The sequence below is a fragment of the Styela clava genome, chromosome 8, assembly GCF_964204865.1.
Source record: "Styela clava chromosome 8, kaStyClav1.hap1.2, whole genome shotgun sequence".
NCBI classification, from domain to species: Eukaryota; Metazoa; Chordata; class Ascidiacea; order Stolidobranchia; family Styelidae; genus Styela; species Styela clava.
The window spans coordinates 18593527-18610657 of record NC_135257.1 but is presented as its reverse complement, the minus strand read 5'-3'; the positions used below and the strand labels follow the sequence as shown (position 1 = coordinate 18610657).

At 35.9% G+C, this 17131-nt stretch overlaps 1 protein-coding gene and 2 pseudogenes across 2 annotated transcripts in view; all 3 read right to left on the bottom strand.

The window, feature by feature from the left end:
• Positions 1 to 10: 10 nt before the first annotated feature.
• LOC144425603 (arylsulfatase B pseudogene) lies at positions 11 to 2036 on the bottom strand (annotated as a pseudogene).
• On the bottom strand, positions 1980 to 6961 carry LOC120346335 (arylsulfatase I pseudogene; annotated as a pseudogene).
• Positions 6962 to 8827: 1866 nt separating this feature from the next.
• The window catches only part of LOC120345627 (uncharacterized), a 34428-nt gene continuing 26124 nt past the window's right edge, over positions 8828 to 17131 (bottom strand). For both annotated transcript variants that reach the window (XM_078115348.1, XM_078115349.1), the window contains 7 exons: positions 16910 to 17045; positions 16251 to 16483; positions 14830 to 15048; positions 13604 to 13724; positions 12870 to 13040; positions 11866 to 12110; positions 8828 to 11240 (listed from right to left, as the gene is read on the bottom strand). In XM_078115348.1, the coding sequence (XP_077971474.1) occupies positions 10548 to 11240; positions 11866 to 12110; positions 12870 to 13040; positions 13604 to 13724; positions 14830 to 15048; positions 16251 to 16483; positions 16910 to 17045 (1818 nt within the window). In that variant the 3' untranslated portion in view covers positions 8828 to 10547. The remainder of the gene's footprint in view (positions 11241 to 11865; positions 12111 to 12869; positions 13041 to 13603; positions 13725 to 14829; positions 15049 to 16250; positions 16484 to 16909; positions 17046 to 17131) is intronic.

Genomic DNA, 17131 nt, shown 5'->3' with positions numbered 1-17131 from the left:
AGGGAAGCCAATAAGACAGCTGAAATAAATAGCGAAACATGTCTTGTCCGGTTACCAGTCCATGTCACGTATGGGATTAGTTGGCCAGTTATTTGTTTTCAGATGCATGAATTTGATGGCGAAGAGCGCCGTAACCGACCATCATTTACGTGAACTACCCTACGGCGGCGAGGTGAAGGTTAAATTAGGTGAAAAACTTTGATTGAAGCTTCGAGCAACTAATGGTTTGCATATAAAGGTATATCAAATGAAGTGAAAACAACTCAAATAAAACTGATTGGAATAAAACAAACCTGGTTAAAATAGATTGAAAACTGACTTCATAACAAAATTTGAAATTGTAACAGGACTTTCTAAAACCCATAATAAAATTATTGCACATCAAACCGTATTAGCATTATTTTCATCCTTCAATCCATGGACCCCAATACCCTCCGAAATATTTAGGGTCCGCATTCATGTCTGCAGGAGGGTTTCTACAAGGCACAGCAGTGGAGTTATATAAAGCTAGTCGACCTAGTAAATCCATCACTACAGAAGGATACTTTGCTGATAATTCTTCTCGCTCGTAAGGATCATTTTCAATATTAAATAGCTTGATTGAAGCACCATTATCATGTAAATATGGATCATAGCCATTTGCTACAGCAATATGTGGCCAGAATTTTTCATGGTTCAGTGCCTTTTTTAATTTTTGTGATTCTGGCGGTTTGACCCATTCAGAAAACCCAGGGTCGCCTGTTAACAACTTCCATGATCCAGATCTTATTGCAGCATATTCGGTAATGTCAAATCCATTGACAAATTTTCGTTCTTTTCCTGCCGCATGACCAATCGGATCAATATTATGTAAAAGTTCATTTCTTGGTGAAGGCTCCTTTTGAAGAATAGCATTCCATTGGTCGAAACCATCAAATCGTTGAGTTCCAGGCATTTTTGTGCAACTTGTTGCTGAGAGTAAAGTTGGGAGCCAATCAGAGACATGCATGAAATTATTGCTTTTAATATCCGATATTTTTAAATACCCTCCCCCCACAAATCCGACACCTTTTACTCCTCCTTCCCATAAAGTCGCTTTCCTGCCTCTTAGTGGCCAATTATTTCCTCCATAATCTGTATGTCCGCCATTGTCCGTTGAAAATATGATAATCGTGTTATCAAACATTCCTGAAGTTTTCAAATGCTCTGTTATATTCATAACAGCTTCATCGAGAGCGGCAAGCATTCCTGCATATGTTCGTCTTGTTTTATCTTTAATATGAGCAAATGGTATCATGTAATGATCAGGCACCTGCATTGGATAGTGTACAGATTGGAACGGAAGATACAGAAACAGTGGTTTTGACTTATCACGACCATCGATAATTTTTTTAGCTCGATCAGTGAATAAGTGAGCTGAGTATTGGCCCCATGTTGTATTGAACGGCCCGTTTTCATCTCTGAAATCAACCCCTTCAGTATAAATATTGCTCATAACAGTATGTTTATAATAATCTTCAGCGCCGTTCAAATATCCATAAAATGAATTGAAACCTCTATATTGCGGCATATATTCCTTTTTAAAATCCCCAAGATGCCATTTTCCTACCACATGAGTGTCGTAGCCACAATTTTTAAGTTGTTCCGGTAAAATTATATTATCCAATGGTAAACCATCAGGATGGCCAGCTAAGATAACACCATGTTGTAATCCAGTATGTATCTGATATCTTCCACTCATAAGTTGGCTTCTAGATGGAGTGCATATCGGTTGAACGTAATAATTTTCAAGTTTTATTCCGTCTTTAGCAAGTTGGTCAAGATATGGGGTTTTCATGTCTGAATCATGGTTGATCGCATGATATCCAATATCGTTGTATCCCAAATCATCAGCGAGGATAAAAACAACATTTGGACGATCAGAGTTTGCATAGGACACAGCATACAGCAGAATGAAACTAAAAATGCCTAAAACATGCATACTTGCATGTCAGCTGTAACTGTAATATAAGTAGGAACATATTTTTAAATGCAATTTAATCTCAGTCCAAATTTTATCAAAAATCAAATCGTACCTAATGATTGATTGTAAGACAAAAGTTTCCAAATGCCAACTGTTTTTTAAAGTATTGCTACACTATATTGATTTTGGCACTGAATTAGTTGACAGCTTGACAATCCAATTTTTTCATACAACACAATTTAGGCTATGCCTGATATGTAATGAGCTGCTTTGCCATTGCCTACCTAGTAACCCACCATGGGTGAGGTAGTGGCACAGGAGTCAAACCCAAGATTTTATCCTGGGATTTCATGACAGATAAGACTAATGCTTTTAGTCACTAGGCAATGGATTTTTAGTGAGGTACAGAATTTGGACACTTTTTGTCTAAGACATCCTACTTTTCAAATACCAAATGTTTTGCACTTTATTGCAGTAAAATTAAAATGCCTTTGGCACAAAATTAGTTGAAAGCTCAGGTATTTATAAAATTATGAGAAAAAAAAAAATGGAAAATATAATTCATTGTATATAATAGATTTACAAGATATAATGAAAACTTATTGCAAAATGATGAACAAAATGTCGGCCCCTCTTATAATAACTAACAACAATCACACTGTGAGGCCCAGAAAAGTTGTTTAGCAGACGTGCACGAATATTAAATGAACAAAACAATAATTGTAGCAGCATTTAATAAATCAGTAAACTAAAATGTAATTTAGAATGCAAGACAGGATCTAGTAGAATGAAACATATTGCAAATAAAATCGCTAATATAGGATTGTCCTCGCACAAAATATTCATAACATAATCGCTTCTGAAATCATAGGTATATAGCTGCAAATAGTGAAAGTTGCCAAAAATAACACAATAATATTAAAACGAGAATATCGGTCGGAGGCCGAAGACTTATCGATCGAAACTGCGGTTTTGATTCATGACTCTTTAGTGACACCGCGTGTCCCATCACTAATTAATTAATAACTCGCTAATTATACGACATAATTCATCCAAAATCAATGGGCTTCTGGTCCGAGATATGATGAATGCACATGCAAAATTTGGAGCAGATTCAACCTCGCTTTCGTGAGATATAGCGTGCATCTAACAGACAGACAAACAAACAAACACCTATCAACATACTTACCGATCTTAATATCGATAAGTAATAATACTTTCAAACAGGGAAATCTATGATTAATAAGTGCAAGTGTCATATAGTCTAGAAATATAGTACTAAATGGAACTGCAATTTATAATGGTAACACTGAACATGGAACATGTAAAAGATTTTGAAAGTTAGTAACAAGGTTACTACAAGACTCATCCATAGGCAAAATATCTAATGAGGTGTGACCTCCTTATTTTCAGCCAGGCTCTGCGCAGAGCACTAATTCATAAAAAGCTATGTTTTTTGAAAGACTAAGATCTTTTCAGTTACGCATAGCTTGGACATGTTGGTAGGTTTTAGCCAGAAGCTTTTAACTTAGGAACAGTATAAGACATTGTGTATAATATTATGTTAGGCAGTATGATGTAAAAATTGATGAAAGTATTACTTTCAATGTATATGCATTCTAACTTCTTTCATATTTCCAAACTACATAATTAGGCCATTAGTTTTTATATCAAAATTTTGACTTTACATAAATATTTGTGAAGGGCAAAACTTTACAAAAAATTTCGGAGTAAACAAGTAATAAAATAGTTCGGAACAAACCTAAGAAACAGTAAAGAAGCAAACTTCAAACAATAATATAAAAAGGCTTGCAAATGTTGTAACAATTGCTATATTTTCATACTTTTAAAATTTTGTACCTACAGTTTTGCAATAAAATAGTTTTGTACACACCAATGAGGCAGCTCAGCAGCTATGAAACATTAGCATAATTAGATGCTTCCAAGAGTGTTTGATAAGTGCAACAGTTGGCGCTCCAGAAGTGTATGTACCAATATGTTATAATATTATTATGTGAAGAACCAATATCAGGGGAAATGGTGAAATTACTAAACTAAGGAAAGGGGAATGTAAGAAAAAGGTAATAACAGATTGCTAATACTAATGACTCATGGACTCTACCTGGCTCAGGACATGACGTAAAATAATCTTATGACTCAATAAAATATATAAATATATGTTCATCTTGGTACACATACTATTGGAGTAGCCAATAGTTTACATATTTTATTTCTATTAATCAACCATCCATGGAGACCAATATCCCCCATGAAATCGAGGATTCGCTTTTGGGTCATCCGGTGGAAATCTCACTGGCACAGCAGTAGAATTATATTTTGCTAATCTAGTCAGAAGCTTTTCTACAATAGATGGAAATTTATCAGCTACATCATGGTATTCATAAGGGTCTGTTTCAATATTAAATAACTTTACATTTGTTGCTTTGATGGATGAAATTGATTCACCTTCGTACATACTATCATCATACTTGTTGGATTCGGGGGGCTTCACCCATCCTGCAAACCCTGGATCACCAGTTAACAATTTCCACTGACCAACACGAATACCAGCTCTGACTTTAACATCAAACCCATGTTTCAGGCTATTGGTAGTACGATTGATATGAGATATGTACAATGGATCAATATTATGTAACAGTTCCTTTCTTGGAGATGAAGTCTTTTGTTGGATGGCGTCCCATTGGTTGAAGCCATCCAATGGCTGCGTTCCATTGACTTTCGGACAACTAGCTATACCTTCTACTAAAGTTGGGAACCAATCAGAAACATGGAGAAGTCCATCATGAGTTATGTGATGAGTTTTTAAACGACGACCATGCACGAAACCGACACCTTTTATTCCTCCCTCCCATAGGGTTTCTTTTCTGCCTCTTAATGGCCAGTTGTTACCCCCTCTCAATGTCTGACCTCCGTTATCAGTTGAAAACACAATAATTGTATCATCTAAAATACCAACATCGGCTAAATGCTGAGTTACATTACGAATTGATTCATCCATTGCTAGAACCATCCCAGCATACGCTCTTCTCGCTTCATTTTTTATATGTTTAAATGGTTCAATATATTTTTCCGGTACTTGTAATGGACCATGAACGGACTGGTAGGCAAGATATAAAAATAGAGGTTTTGCAGGATCTCGTTTATCAATGGCTTCGATTGCTTTTCTGGCAAATAAATGAGCAGAGTATTCACCCCATGTGTTATTGACAGGACCAAGTTTAGAATCCCACATATCAACGCCACTCATTTGCTGATAAAAATGCTGATGGGTGTAATAGTCCTCAACTCCAGTTAAATATCCAAAATATGAATTAAAACCTCTATTCCATGGTAAAAATTTTTCCTTATAAAATCCAAGATGCCATTTTCCTACCATATGAGTATCGTAACCACAGTTTCTGAGTTGCTCAGGCAAAAGTATGTTTTCAATTGGAAGAGCATTTGGTTTTGGTGGCCAAATACTTTTATGCTGCAAACCAGTATGGATTTGGTATCTGCCACTTAAAAGTTGACTTCGTGTGGGTGTGCATAGTGGTTGCACGTAATAATTCTCTAGTTTTACACCATTTTCAGCAAGATGGTCAAGATGTGGGGTCTTCAAAGCAGAAAGATGTTCTTTTCCATGATATCCAACATCGTTATATCCAAGATCATCAGCGAGAATAAACACAATATTAGGACGAGATCTTGCCCTCACACAGATAGGAACAGCAAATACAATGTAGAAGAAAATTGATAAAATCATACTATCTACTGGATTATCTTGACATTTAGGATAGGTACCGTAAAAGCAGGTAACTTCGGATGATTTCACTATATTATGAACAATTTCTCCGCCGTTTATTGTTCAATTGAAGCCAAACTTGGAATATAATACATTGAAGCCTTTCTCCTCGCGATAAACTCGGTTTCATATCAATCAATACTTTTTTTCATTCAAATTATTGACTTTATTTGCCTGCCGATCTGTATTCCAAATGTTTATAACTTCGGATGGCCACTTTTCGCTTTGCGTCACTTCGTCGTGAGAGAGAAATGTCTGCGTGATCAGTGACGCGTGATAACGTCGCTGCGTAGAACTTACGACGCCGTGATTCGTTTTGCGTGTCGCACACTGACGTTCATCTATGATGGCCGTTTTTGTGATTATTAATTCTTCCGGGTCGGCGGACATCAAAGTTTTATATATCTGGTGTACCCGTGTGTTTACATCGGCAACAGCTCTTGAAGACAAGAAGGACTGATTTCAAAACCCAAATTAATTTTGTTCTGATTTAATCTTACGTGTTGGCTTTGATCTTACTTATCACCGTTTGTATACTATTAATCGTTCGAGTTTAAAGCGAACGGTGATATTATTATCGTCGCCGAGATGGAGATATTTATTAAGACGATGATTGATGTTGTTATGCTTTGCACCCGCGATTGTGCGAATACTGAATTTTTATTTATAATAATGATTGAATAAATCGGCCGTTATGCATTTATACTTGTCATAAGGCTTTTGGTCCTGATAGCGGGTCGGACACTAATTATAACTATTTCCCTCAAGTTTTAACTTTTTTTTTGAACAAAACAATACCCCAACGGTTATTATAGCTAAAACCGTTACCGACTAATTCACAATTTTATCTGCGGAATTTGCGAACTCAGCACTTTACTCGACGATTTTGACAGTGTCGCGCCATAATTATTACCGCTAAATGCTTCAAAATACAACGCATGTAATAATTTTGCCCAGCCCTATTCCTGACGTTTCGCAAAACTAAACCATTTATCTCTTGACTATTCTTAATTTCATGAAAGTGCTATATCTTGCTATTATGATCGTTTCAATACGAAACAAAAATGAGACAACATGGGACAAATGAAAATAAAAAACGGACGAATAAAATAAGTCGTAAAAGTAAAAATGGAAAACAATTTTTAATACAAAACAAAAATGAAACGAATGAAAATAATAAAAAAGAAAAATGGATGATGAATTACGGTAGGTAGTAAAAGTAAAAAAAAATGGAAGTGGACAACAATATGGAACAGTGTAGCTTGTGGCCGTGTTGATAATTCAGATATAATGTATTCACAGGCAGATAGACATGAAACGGATAAAAACGCCAAAAACCTCCAATCTCCTGCTGTGTGCACCTGTGCAGAGTTTCATGCTCACCTGTGCAACATTCTACTCTTAATATATTATCATCGCCGATCGTAAAACCTTGTCATTGTGATAGTATAGATACGCGTATCTGGCTGTTCATCAGCCTTACGTATCAACAACATCTATACGGTCGAAGAATGCCGAAATGTTAACACACAAATTTAATGTGCATTAATCGGATTCACAATAAATAAACAGCATATGACCGGGGCTATAATTAAGTTTTTGTAGGATTTGGTGACGAGGATCAGGTAGGAGTTTTCACTTTATATTTATCTACACGTGGCGCCACATAGTCTGGCGTTCAAATGTCGCAGCGAGTTACGCACGAGTTACGCAATGTGACGTCGGCCTTAAATGGAGCGAAATTGAATCACGTTGTTGACGTCACGTTCAGCGTAAGCACCGTAACGTCGATATTTTGACGAAATTTTTAAATCAAAATAATATATTTTACTTGAATCTCGTACGACATCTCGTGATCACTGTAATTTTCCTTGTACATTGTGTATGCCCTCTAGCGATTGACGGTCTTTTAGTGAAGTTAGCGTCGATAGAAGTCGCTATTTTAGCCGCTCAAAAGCGAGGTGTCAATTTTTGGCAAAAAGGTGATTTTTTGTGTCAAAAAATAAATCCTATTAGGCGACTGAATATGATAAGAGATTAAGATATATAAGGACTCTCCATAGAAACTGCCAGAAGCAGAATATGACGTAATTTAGTCGAGATATAAACGATTGAAAATTTCATCCGAAGTTATAAACCATCCGAAGTTACCTGCGTTTACGGTAACTGAGAAACCAACAATCCCTGCCAACACACAGTTCAACCAGTTTTCTATGACAATCAGACTGCAATAGCTGGAAAGGCAGAAAAGGTTCGGTCCCCTTATATTATTGGGTGGTGTTAATGGCAGTTAAATTCAGAAATCGTTTTTCTCTATTCTAACTTTAGTGCCTTGACTGTCAGACTGTACGGTAGTACCGGTACCCTACATTAATTCACTCACTGCTGCAAAAATCCAACAGATATCGGTATAGTCCACTGTTGCTGCTCTTCTCTGAATTTTAGTGCCGATGTGAAATTCATAAATTATATTATTCTGACCTTGTTCGTTTTTTAAAATCGAGCCTCAACTGAAGATCACCAAATTACGAATCATGTTATTTTTGGTCTAAAAATCCCGTTTTGTCAACTAAAACGTCACTCCTGCACTCTAAGTCACCTGACTGCAATCCGGTTTGTGTTGAATAAATACGATACGCACGGCTTAAGAGAGTCATCTGGCGGTAATAGGAAGTTTTCGAGGTGGGCTGATGTCTGAAATACTGTTGGTATCAATTTCGAATCCTTTTCGTCATCGCAGAGCCATTCGCAAAACTACCGGCTTGTAACAGGTTTCTCCATTTCCACAACATAATATAACATCCAACCGAAATGATAAATAAAGGACAACCGGTGTTAGCAAAACGATTTTAAATTTTTCTTTCTTTCTTTTCACTATATATATTTACGATAGTGTTGCTTTCATACCATACCTTGATAAAGTTTTTTTGAATAGAAATTCGGAACGTCGGCAAATTAAATCGTTCTGCTAACACCGGTTGTGCTTTATTTATCATCGATATGAATTTAACTGGTGGCAATAACGCGCTATCCATTCCGAATGGTTTAAATGTAATTTTCAAGATTTTCATTCATGAATTTATTGCGAATGATACAGTGATGAAAGTATAAAATACAAAATGACAGTGTATACTACACATATATCACAAGTTTTATCAAGTATTTGTAAATGCTGTGTCATTTTTTGATATTAATCACCTAAAGCAGGAATTTATCATGTGTTTTGTAGAGTCAGTGGATAGACCATAACTAAAACATGATAAAGACAAAATAAACACTGTAGGTAAAATTAATTTGTGACATTAAAAATAAATACAACATGGTTTTCAAACAATTGATGTTATTGGCAGAGTTACCATAATAAACTACAGCTATTACAAGAATAGGGAACTTGCGGAACATAATTTTCCAATCAAGAATATAATAACAGTTTTACCGGATAATCGTCTTTATCAAAAAAAGGCAACATAGCACGAATTTTTTATTAAAATAAAAATAGAGCCGATAGTGAAATGGTACTTTCCATATATAGTTGTTCCAAAGCTGCATGATTTCGCTTTTAAAATAACAGATTATTTTGATATTATTGTCAAGCAATTTCGCCAATAAATTTCATAATTTCCTAATTGGATTAGGATTTAGAGACTTCAATTTAGAATAATAATCTATGTATACAGAAAGTTGGCATTAGCAAATAACATCGGAAAATACAGTATTTAAGACAGGTAAAATAACTCATTCATAAATCAACAGTTATCAAAGAGCATGGTCAATACAAAAGTTTAGTAATACATTAGTAAATTTAGTAATATATTAGTCAAATACATAACAGCTTTCTAATCGATTCATTACTGTTAGGTTGAAGAATTAATGAAAAGTTGAAAAAGACATGGATAGAGAAATTATCATACTTAAGACACCATTGGCAAACGTTTTTCATTAATATATAATAAAGACACAAAAACACAGATGGATAATACTGAGAATCTCACATATTTGGCTGAAACACAATATTTGGAACATCTAGGATATTTCATGTAAAAAATATATGAAAATAGTGTATTGTAATAATGATAATAAATATTGAAAAAGTAGAAAACGATAGGAATGTTAAAGAGAGAAGAATTCAAGATAGAAATATTTCACTCCTTGCTATAGATAAATAATAAAATATTGACTTTGGTGATTAGCAAATATAGGCACTCCCGTAGTATGTGACTATGTTTACCAGGTTAGGGTCAGGCCATAATTTTATTCCAATTTTTCCTATTTTAGTTCTTTTACGAGTCTGGGACTGTCTGTTATAGCCAAGTGGATATACCCCCTGCCCATAGGCTTCAGTCAGGCGAACAAAATTAGTTACCTCCATATTGGTACACATATTTCTGGATCGCCCAAACATCAATAATACATGTACAATTTTTATCATTAATAAAGCAAGTCAGGATCGAGTAAATCGAAACGATCTCGGGAGACGCCAAATTTTTGTGACTGTCACGAATTTGATTTACTGAAGGTGTCTGAATATTCAGAGCATAATTTTCTGTTAAACAAAAAACCTTAAAAAAACTGATCGGTTGCTTGGTTCTTTGAATTGATTGGCTATGGGTTGGGATGGCCAATAACCAATGGCAAATAGCGATCTCACATATCTGAAATTTATCGGTTAATATTATTTTACATCTCGTAATCCTCCATAAAAGACATGGCACTTTTACAGGACAAATACTTATGTCACAAAGACACAAAGCATGGACGAAAATGGCACACTGGGACCCGATGATATTTAAAAAATATTTATTACAATTTACTTTCAAAAGGAGCTACACCATAAACCATATTATACCTTGCAGGTGAGCCATTCTTGGACATTTTCGGAATATTGTTGTGAGATTTATTTTCTACATTTTCCCATTTCGAGCTTTTGTTGTCCTGCTCCATATTCTGGCAGTCATGGATGGATGATTCTGGCTTATCTGCATAACTATCAATTTTGGTGGATTCCGATACACTGTCTTTGGAAGAGGAGCTAACCAGTGACCTATTTGAACCAGTATTATATGATCGAATCGAGGCTGGAGCACTTGAAATCCAAAGTCCGGATCTTAAATTAGGTGATTTCAATGATTCACTGCTAGCCATAATATTTGACACTGCAACTTCATAGGTAGGCAAAGGTAATGTCATTGGAACTTTAAGCTCACTTCTTTTGTCACTAGGTGGTGTGGGAGATTCTGTCAATCTCTTAGCACCTTCTATCGGGATCGGAGAAGCACTTCGTACTGAACCACTAGATGGTAGTATTGAGTTTTTCAAGTCTGTGATGGCATCACTCATATGTGCTTCAGAGCCTCGCCTATCTCCTTCATTTGGTCGATAGAAAAATTCTCTTTGTTTCTTGCGAGCAGTTGGTTCGATAATCTTAATGACACTGTTACTATCAATGTCACTGTCAGATTGATCACTCTTTAAATTTTCATTCTGTGTCTTGACCTAAAAATATATATAGAAACATGTCATGTTACTCAACCAACACTACAAAAGGACGACAAAAGTATTACCTGCGATGACCCAAAATTGAATAGCTTTGAATTCCATTGAACAATTTTTTCAAATTAAACTTTCGCATTTTGCTTATTGTTAGTTGCAACACCTATGTGATATTTTAGGTAAGAACCAGCATGCCTAGACTAATATGTGTACATGTTTCATGACAATGACATTATTATAACAACGCTCACAAGCTTGAAGCCTTGAAAATGATTTTTAATTCTATTATATGTCATAATGTGAGACTCTCCAGAATTACTCTCTTGTGTGTTCTGTGTTGTGTACAGATTGATGACTTACTGTAGATTATTGACACTTCTGGGCACAGTCATCAACAAGCAGGAGTTCAAATGTAGACAAAATTAAAGAATTCACTTCATTTTTGTAAAAGTACTCGGAAAAATTTATGAGTTATGTGTTTTTCTGGGTCACTCTGTGGCCTGTGCCATAGCAAAATTCAATATAAATCATTTATTATTATACAAATAAACTGTAAAATGTTTTATCTGGGATACTATGACAAATGTATTTGCAACAAATTAGTGATATGTCTAATTAGATAACCCACGTTTATGTTCGTATCCTTGTCTGCTGTACTTTCACCGGGCATGGCAAAATTTTCCACTGATGGTGTGCCATCATCTAATGGTGTTTCAGAACTTTGTAATGAATCTGTGCAGTCTTTTAACGATCTGGCACAATCTTTGATAACATAACGAACAGTCTTCACAATTCGTTGTTTTGTTTCTAATGAATCGCAGCAGAGTTGATAAGATTGTGACGTTACTTTGTTCAATATTTCCAATTTATTTTCTGAATATATAAAATATCGAATACTGGATTATGGACTGAGCAGAAGGATATGCTTCACGTCCTTCAGTATGCTTACTTGTCAATAGCCCCAATCAAACTTAGGATTTACATATTTATTCTGGCAAAGAGGGAAGCCTATAAGACGGCTTCATCATATGGAGAACCGCGGCATCTTGACAGGTTACCATTCCATGTCGGATAAGTTAACCAGTTATTTGCTTTGGAAAGCATGGACTTAATGGTGAAGGTAGCTATAACCCACCAGAAGATACACAAGCCACCCTATGGCGGCGAGGAGTCCAACAATCCTTTCGCACATAATCATCCCAACATGGAATTCGAAACTGCGAACCCACGTAGGGTAATCAGAGGTGCGGTGGCGGGTGGATTCCTAATACTTAGCACAATGCACCACAACGCTGAGCACCCACCAACCCATTATCCACCAATGAAGTACTGATTAGTTATAGCTTCATCTGCCAATGATGGCTAAGCAGTGAAAAAAAATTAAACTGAACTTTTCATATACTTGAATCAGACTAATCTCAAAAAGTTGTGGTTCACCATTTGATATGCCATCTATAGTTTTTTCCATAAAGATGTTATTTTATCCGATCTAAATTTATTGCTTATTCTTCTGATGATTCAGAATAAACTTATACTCATAATCCCTAGTTGGTGCCAGAAAAAAAACATTATATGGAAATTATTTATAGTCTATATACTTTACTTTTACATGTATTATTTCTGTCAACTCACCTGAAAAATTCTCATCAACACTCAATTCTGTTCCATGAATGAAATCGGAATGTATAAATTCTGTCTGCACGGATGATCGCAAGTTTGGTGCACTATCATGTTGGGGTGTGGCTTTCTTTTTTTCTCGATGTTTAATTCCACGACATAGTACCACAACTGCCTTTTGAAAAACTGAAATACACAGAAGATATTTTGTATGTGGCGTTTTTGCAATCTTTGCTGCAAACAAGGCTCTGTACAAGCACCACTGATACGGAAAGAGCAATTATTTTTGAAAAGACCTGAATTTTTGCATTAGACATTGCCTATCCAATTTATTACACAGTGGGTGAGGTTGAAGCATAGGATTAGAAAGAAGGGCTTCGAGTGCATTGGAAACTAAGGAGCTACACTATTTGTGTTTTGCAAAATTTGCTTGAAAAGAAGTTAAGAAGATAAAATAAGCAAAGAAAATCGGAAGGGTTCCAGTACATCTTTTTTGAAGTATTTTTCAAAGCAAGGTCACAAGAACTAATTCAGAAATGAAGAAGAATGATTCCTTAGTGAATTTGCAGACAACCACCGAAATGCCAAGAGCTATCGACACTATGAAGAATTCTAGTGACTGTCAAGCGACTCAGGGTTTCGGGGCTTCTTCTCAGCACTGACTGCTGGCCAGAGCCCAGTAAAAACACCCAACAAAAAGCCCTCTAACTCAGACCTCACATCTTTTCATATTAACACAAGGTACTCACCAAATATTAGTGCTTCAATAATATTTCCTTTCTTTATCTTGGTATTGACTTCATCAGGAGAATTTGTCCATTCTGTCTTGCAATAACATAATAACTCATTCAGGTTCAGCATCATTGTGGTCTGAAAGAATATAATGATTAAGGACGATATTACAGATGATGTTATGACCTGTCTCGACGATTGCTACATCATGCTATGAGGATACATTTGTCATTGCACATTCGATTACCCTGTGCAAAATCCCAAGAAGGATAATTATGTGTGAAAGAATTACTGGACTCTTCGCTGTTGTAGAATGGTACATGGTTCACTATATAACAACTTAGGTAGGTAGGGTTTTAATATATATCAAAAGATAGAGGAATGGGGTCTAGTATAGTTTAGTACCACAAGTACTTCCGGTGGCACCTGACTATGTCATCCAAAAATTATGCCACTACGACGTCACAATCACGTCATAGAGCTTGCCAAGAACAGCTACCATTGTCCGAAATGGCATCTGCGCCGACGATACCGAACTCACTGACGCCAGCGATCTATCTCATATTGGGATCGTTGCAACGAGAAAACGAAAGAAATAGCTTGCTCGATTTCGAGTGATCGTCTGTGCGTTTTGGACGACCATTCGTACACTTTAGAGTTATTTATTACGCCACTGTGGCGTCGTAGTGACGTAATTTGTTGGTGACGTAATCAGGTGGGGGTTAGGATCAGCTTATGCAAAAATTGTTGAGCCAGGCCAACTAGATGTGCATGTGGTACTAAACTATACCAGACCCGAGGAATGCAGGTAAGATGGTTTAAGATGACAAATCACTGCCTCTAATCTGGTTATCAGTCCAGGAATGGCGCGTCTGGAATGAATAACCAGGCGGTGAATAAGGCTCAGTGGTGTGGCGTATCGTGCTGAGTGTTAGCAAAACGTTCCCCCACCAAACCTCTGATTACCAAGTGTGGGTTCAAAGGTTTGAATCCCATGTGGGGTAAATTATGTGCGAGAGGATTGCTGGACCCCTCGCCGCTGTAGGTTGGTTTACGTAACTGCTGGTCAGTTACGAATTCCTCCAGCATAAAGTCCATGCATCTGAAAAACAAATAACTGGTGTGCTAATCCTATACCCAACATGGACAAGTAACCGGATGAGAGACCGTGGTTCACAATATGATTAAGCTGTATTATCGTCTCTCCTCCTAGGAAACATTAGCCAAACAAACTATTACTCACATCATGTCCAACATACTCTGATGCATGATCCATAACGTCAATGAAACCTTGACTTCCAAATTCATCATGAACGGTTTGAGTATCGTTTATATGTCTTGCAACTGCATGCATCGCGTGCAAGGCTGATCTGAGTCTATTTCGTGCTTTGGTGCTCACAACATCTATGGATTCACTCAGTGACAGCAGTTCTCGAATTAAGAGTGGATACTTCAAAACTCTCTAAATTTAAGACAAATGAAATGTTCAGGTGACTACTGAAATAAATAAAAAAAACTATGTATGACTTTGATTTTGCATTATAGCATATTTATTCCATTGTAAAGATAATAATTAGACAATTTGATTATAAAGGTCACTAGAAAAGAGGAAAATTTGAAGGTCACACGAGATCATGAATAAAGTGTGTGCTTACTCTTTTTTTCGATGCGTTTTTATTTCTCTTAGGTTCTGGGATGTTTTAGGTCGATATCTTTAAAGTTCTATTTGATTTCTGTAATATTCTATGTAATATAACATACGCCTTTAAAAAACTTTGTAATAATAAATAGCTGTGTGACAAATTTTCTGCTTTTCTAGCGACCACCCTGTATATCAAAATCGTTGTGGACAGGATTTGGGCATGTCAAGTTGTTGAAGCATTTGAGATGCATAATTATGATAAATGGTCAGTAACAATGGCAATGTATAAATTGAGGGCGAGAAGATTTTTTTCTCTTAGAAAAGGTGATAACAGCAACTGCTTTATTTTAAGTTTTTAAGCATTCACACAAGATTACATTATCTCATTTAATTTTTGAGAATTTATTCATTTATTATTTAAGACAAGAGAAGTTCAAAACCTCTAAAAAAAGGCTTAGGTTATGTGCTGGCCTATGATACGTAAAAACTATTATTTTTGAAAGGATCGGTTCAATTTATTAAAACCTAGGTGATGATAGGGATTAGAACCTGAGATATGTAATCTGCAATACCAACACAGTTTAGTCTAACAATTAAACTGCTAGGCCATCTAAAGCATATGTTCTCGAAGTGCTCCATACCGAGCCTGGAGCTCCTTGAGATAAACCTAGGGCTCCGCGAGCTATTCGTTTACTTATTAAAATAATGACTTGGCTATTTTTTTAACTGTTTCAATAAGCAATAACAGCATTAATAAAATTAGACAGATAGCGTCGGAATGTGACAACTAGGTGGTAATTCAAATATGACATTAATTTATTAATATGGTTGCTTAGTGTAAAATTTGTGGCGCAAATTTATTTGTGGGCTTCTGTGAATATTAGTCAACGTCTACAAGGGCTCCATAACACCAAAAGTTTGAAAGCCCCTGATCAAAGTCACATACAAAAATAATTCTAGAAATTTGGGAAAAGACTTTTTGGGGAATTTGGGAAATTTGGGAAAAGACACAAACAACCAACCTGGATAGGCTTGATAAGATAAGAATCCAAAGATAAAGAATGTTGATGCTTCGGATTTCTTGCTTCTAGAAATATTCTGATATCAGACGATTCGGATTTTGCTTGTTCTATGATGTCTTGCGCCACCGTGTGACAGGTTGAGAAAACTGCATAAAGTTTGAACTGAGCAGCGTGTTGTAGAAACGATGATGTCACAGATAAAAGACTCCGATTCAATGCAAAAGAATCAACTTCTAAAATTGAAAAAATACGGAATGAGAAAAATGTGAAAAAATGTATTTGTTTCAAAAATATTTAGGTCAACCAGCCAGCTGATGACTGAAGGAATACTAAATTGGCTAGACCATATTGCTATACCAAATCGAAAATATTTTGGGGAGTTCAAACATAGTAGGTCCATTGTATCTGTGATTGTTTGCCTAGAGACCTTTTCAACACAATGTAATATTGAAAGGCTTATTATTGTTATTATTGTTTAGGTCATCGGACAAAAGGGGCTGTGAATGTGCAATCTGCATAGTAGGAAATTGAACATTTCATCCTTTGGTCCAAAAAATTAGGTTGGATGACTACTTTACTCTAAAGAATTGACTGCTCCAGACTAGTTGTGAACAAGAGCAGTCATAGCTGTAAAATGATAAGTCAACACAACATCTTACCATCATGGGCTAAAGCTTCAGTTAAGTCATCTAGAAAAGTTCTTTGAAAGTTTAGAATTCTTTGAACACTTCTCAACAATGAATCTATATCTTGAACATCAAGCATTCCTTCCGAATGCAGAGGTTCCAAGAATCTCTGGAATATAAAAACTAAATTTTACATTTCCCTCATTAATAGAATACCACTCAAGCTGGAACACATTGGAATATACTATAAACCAG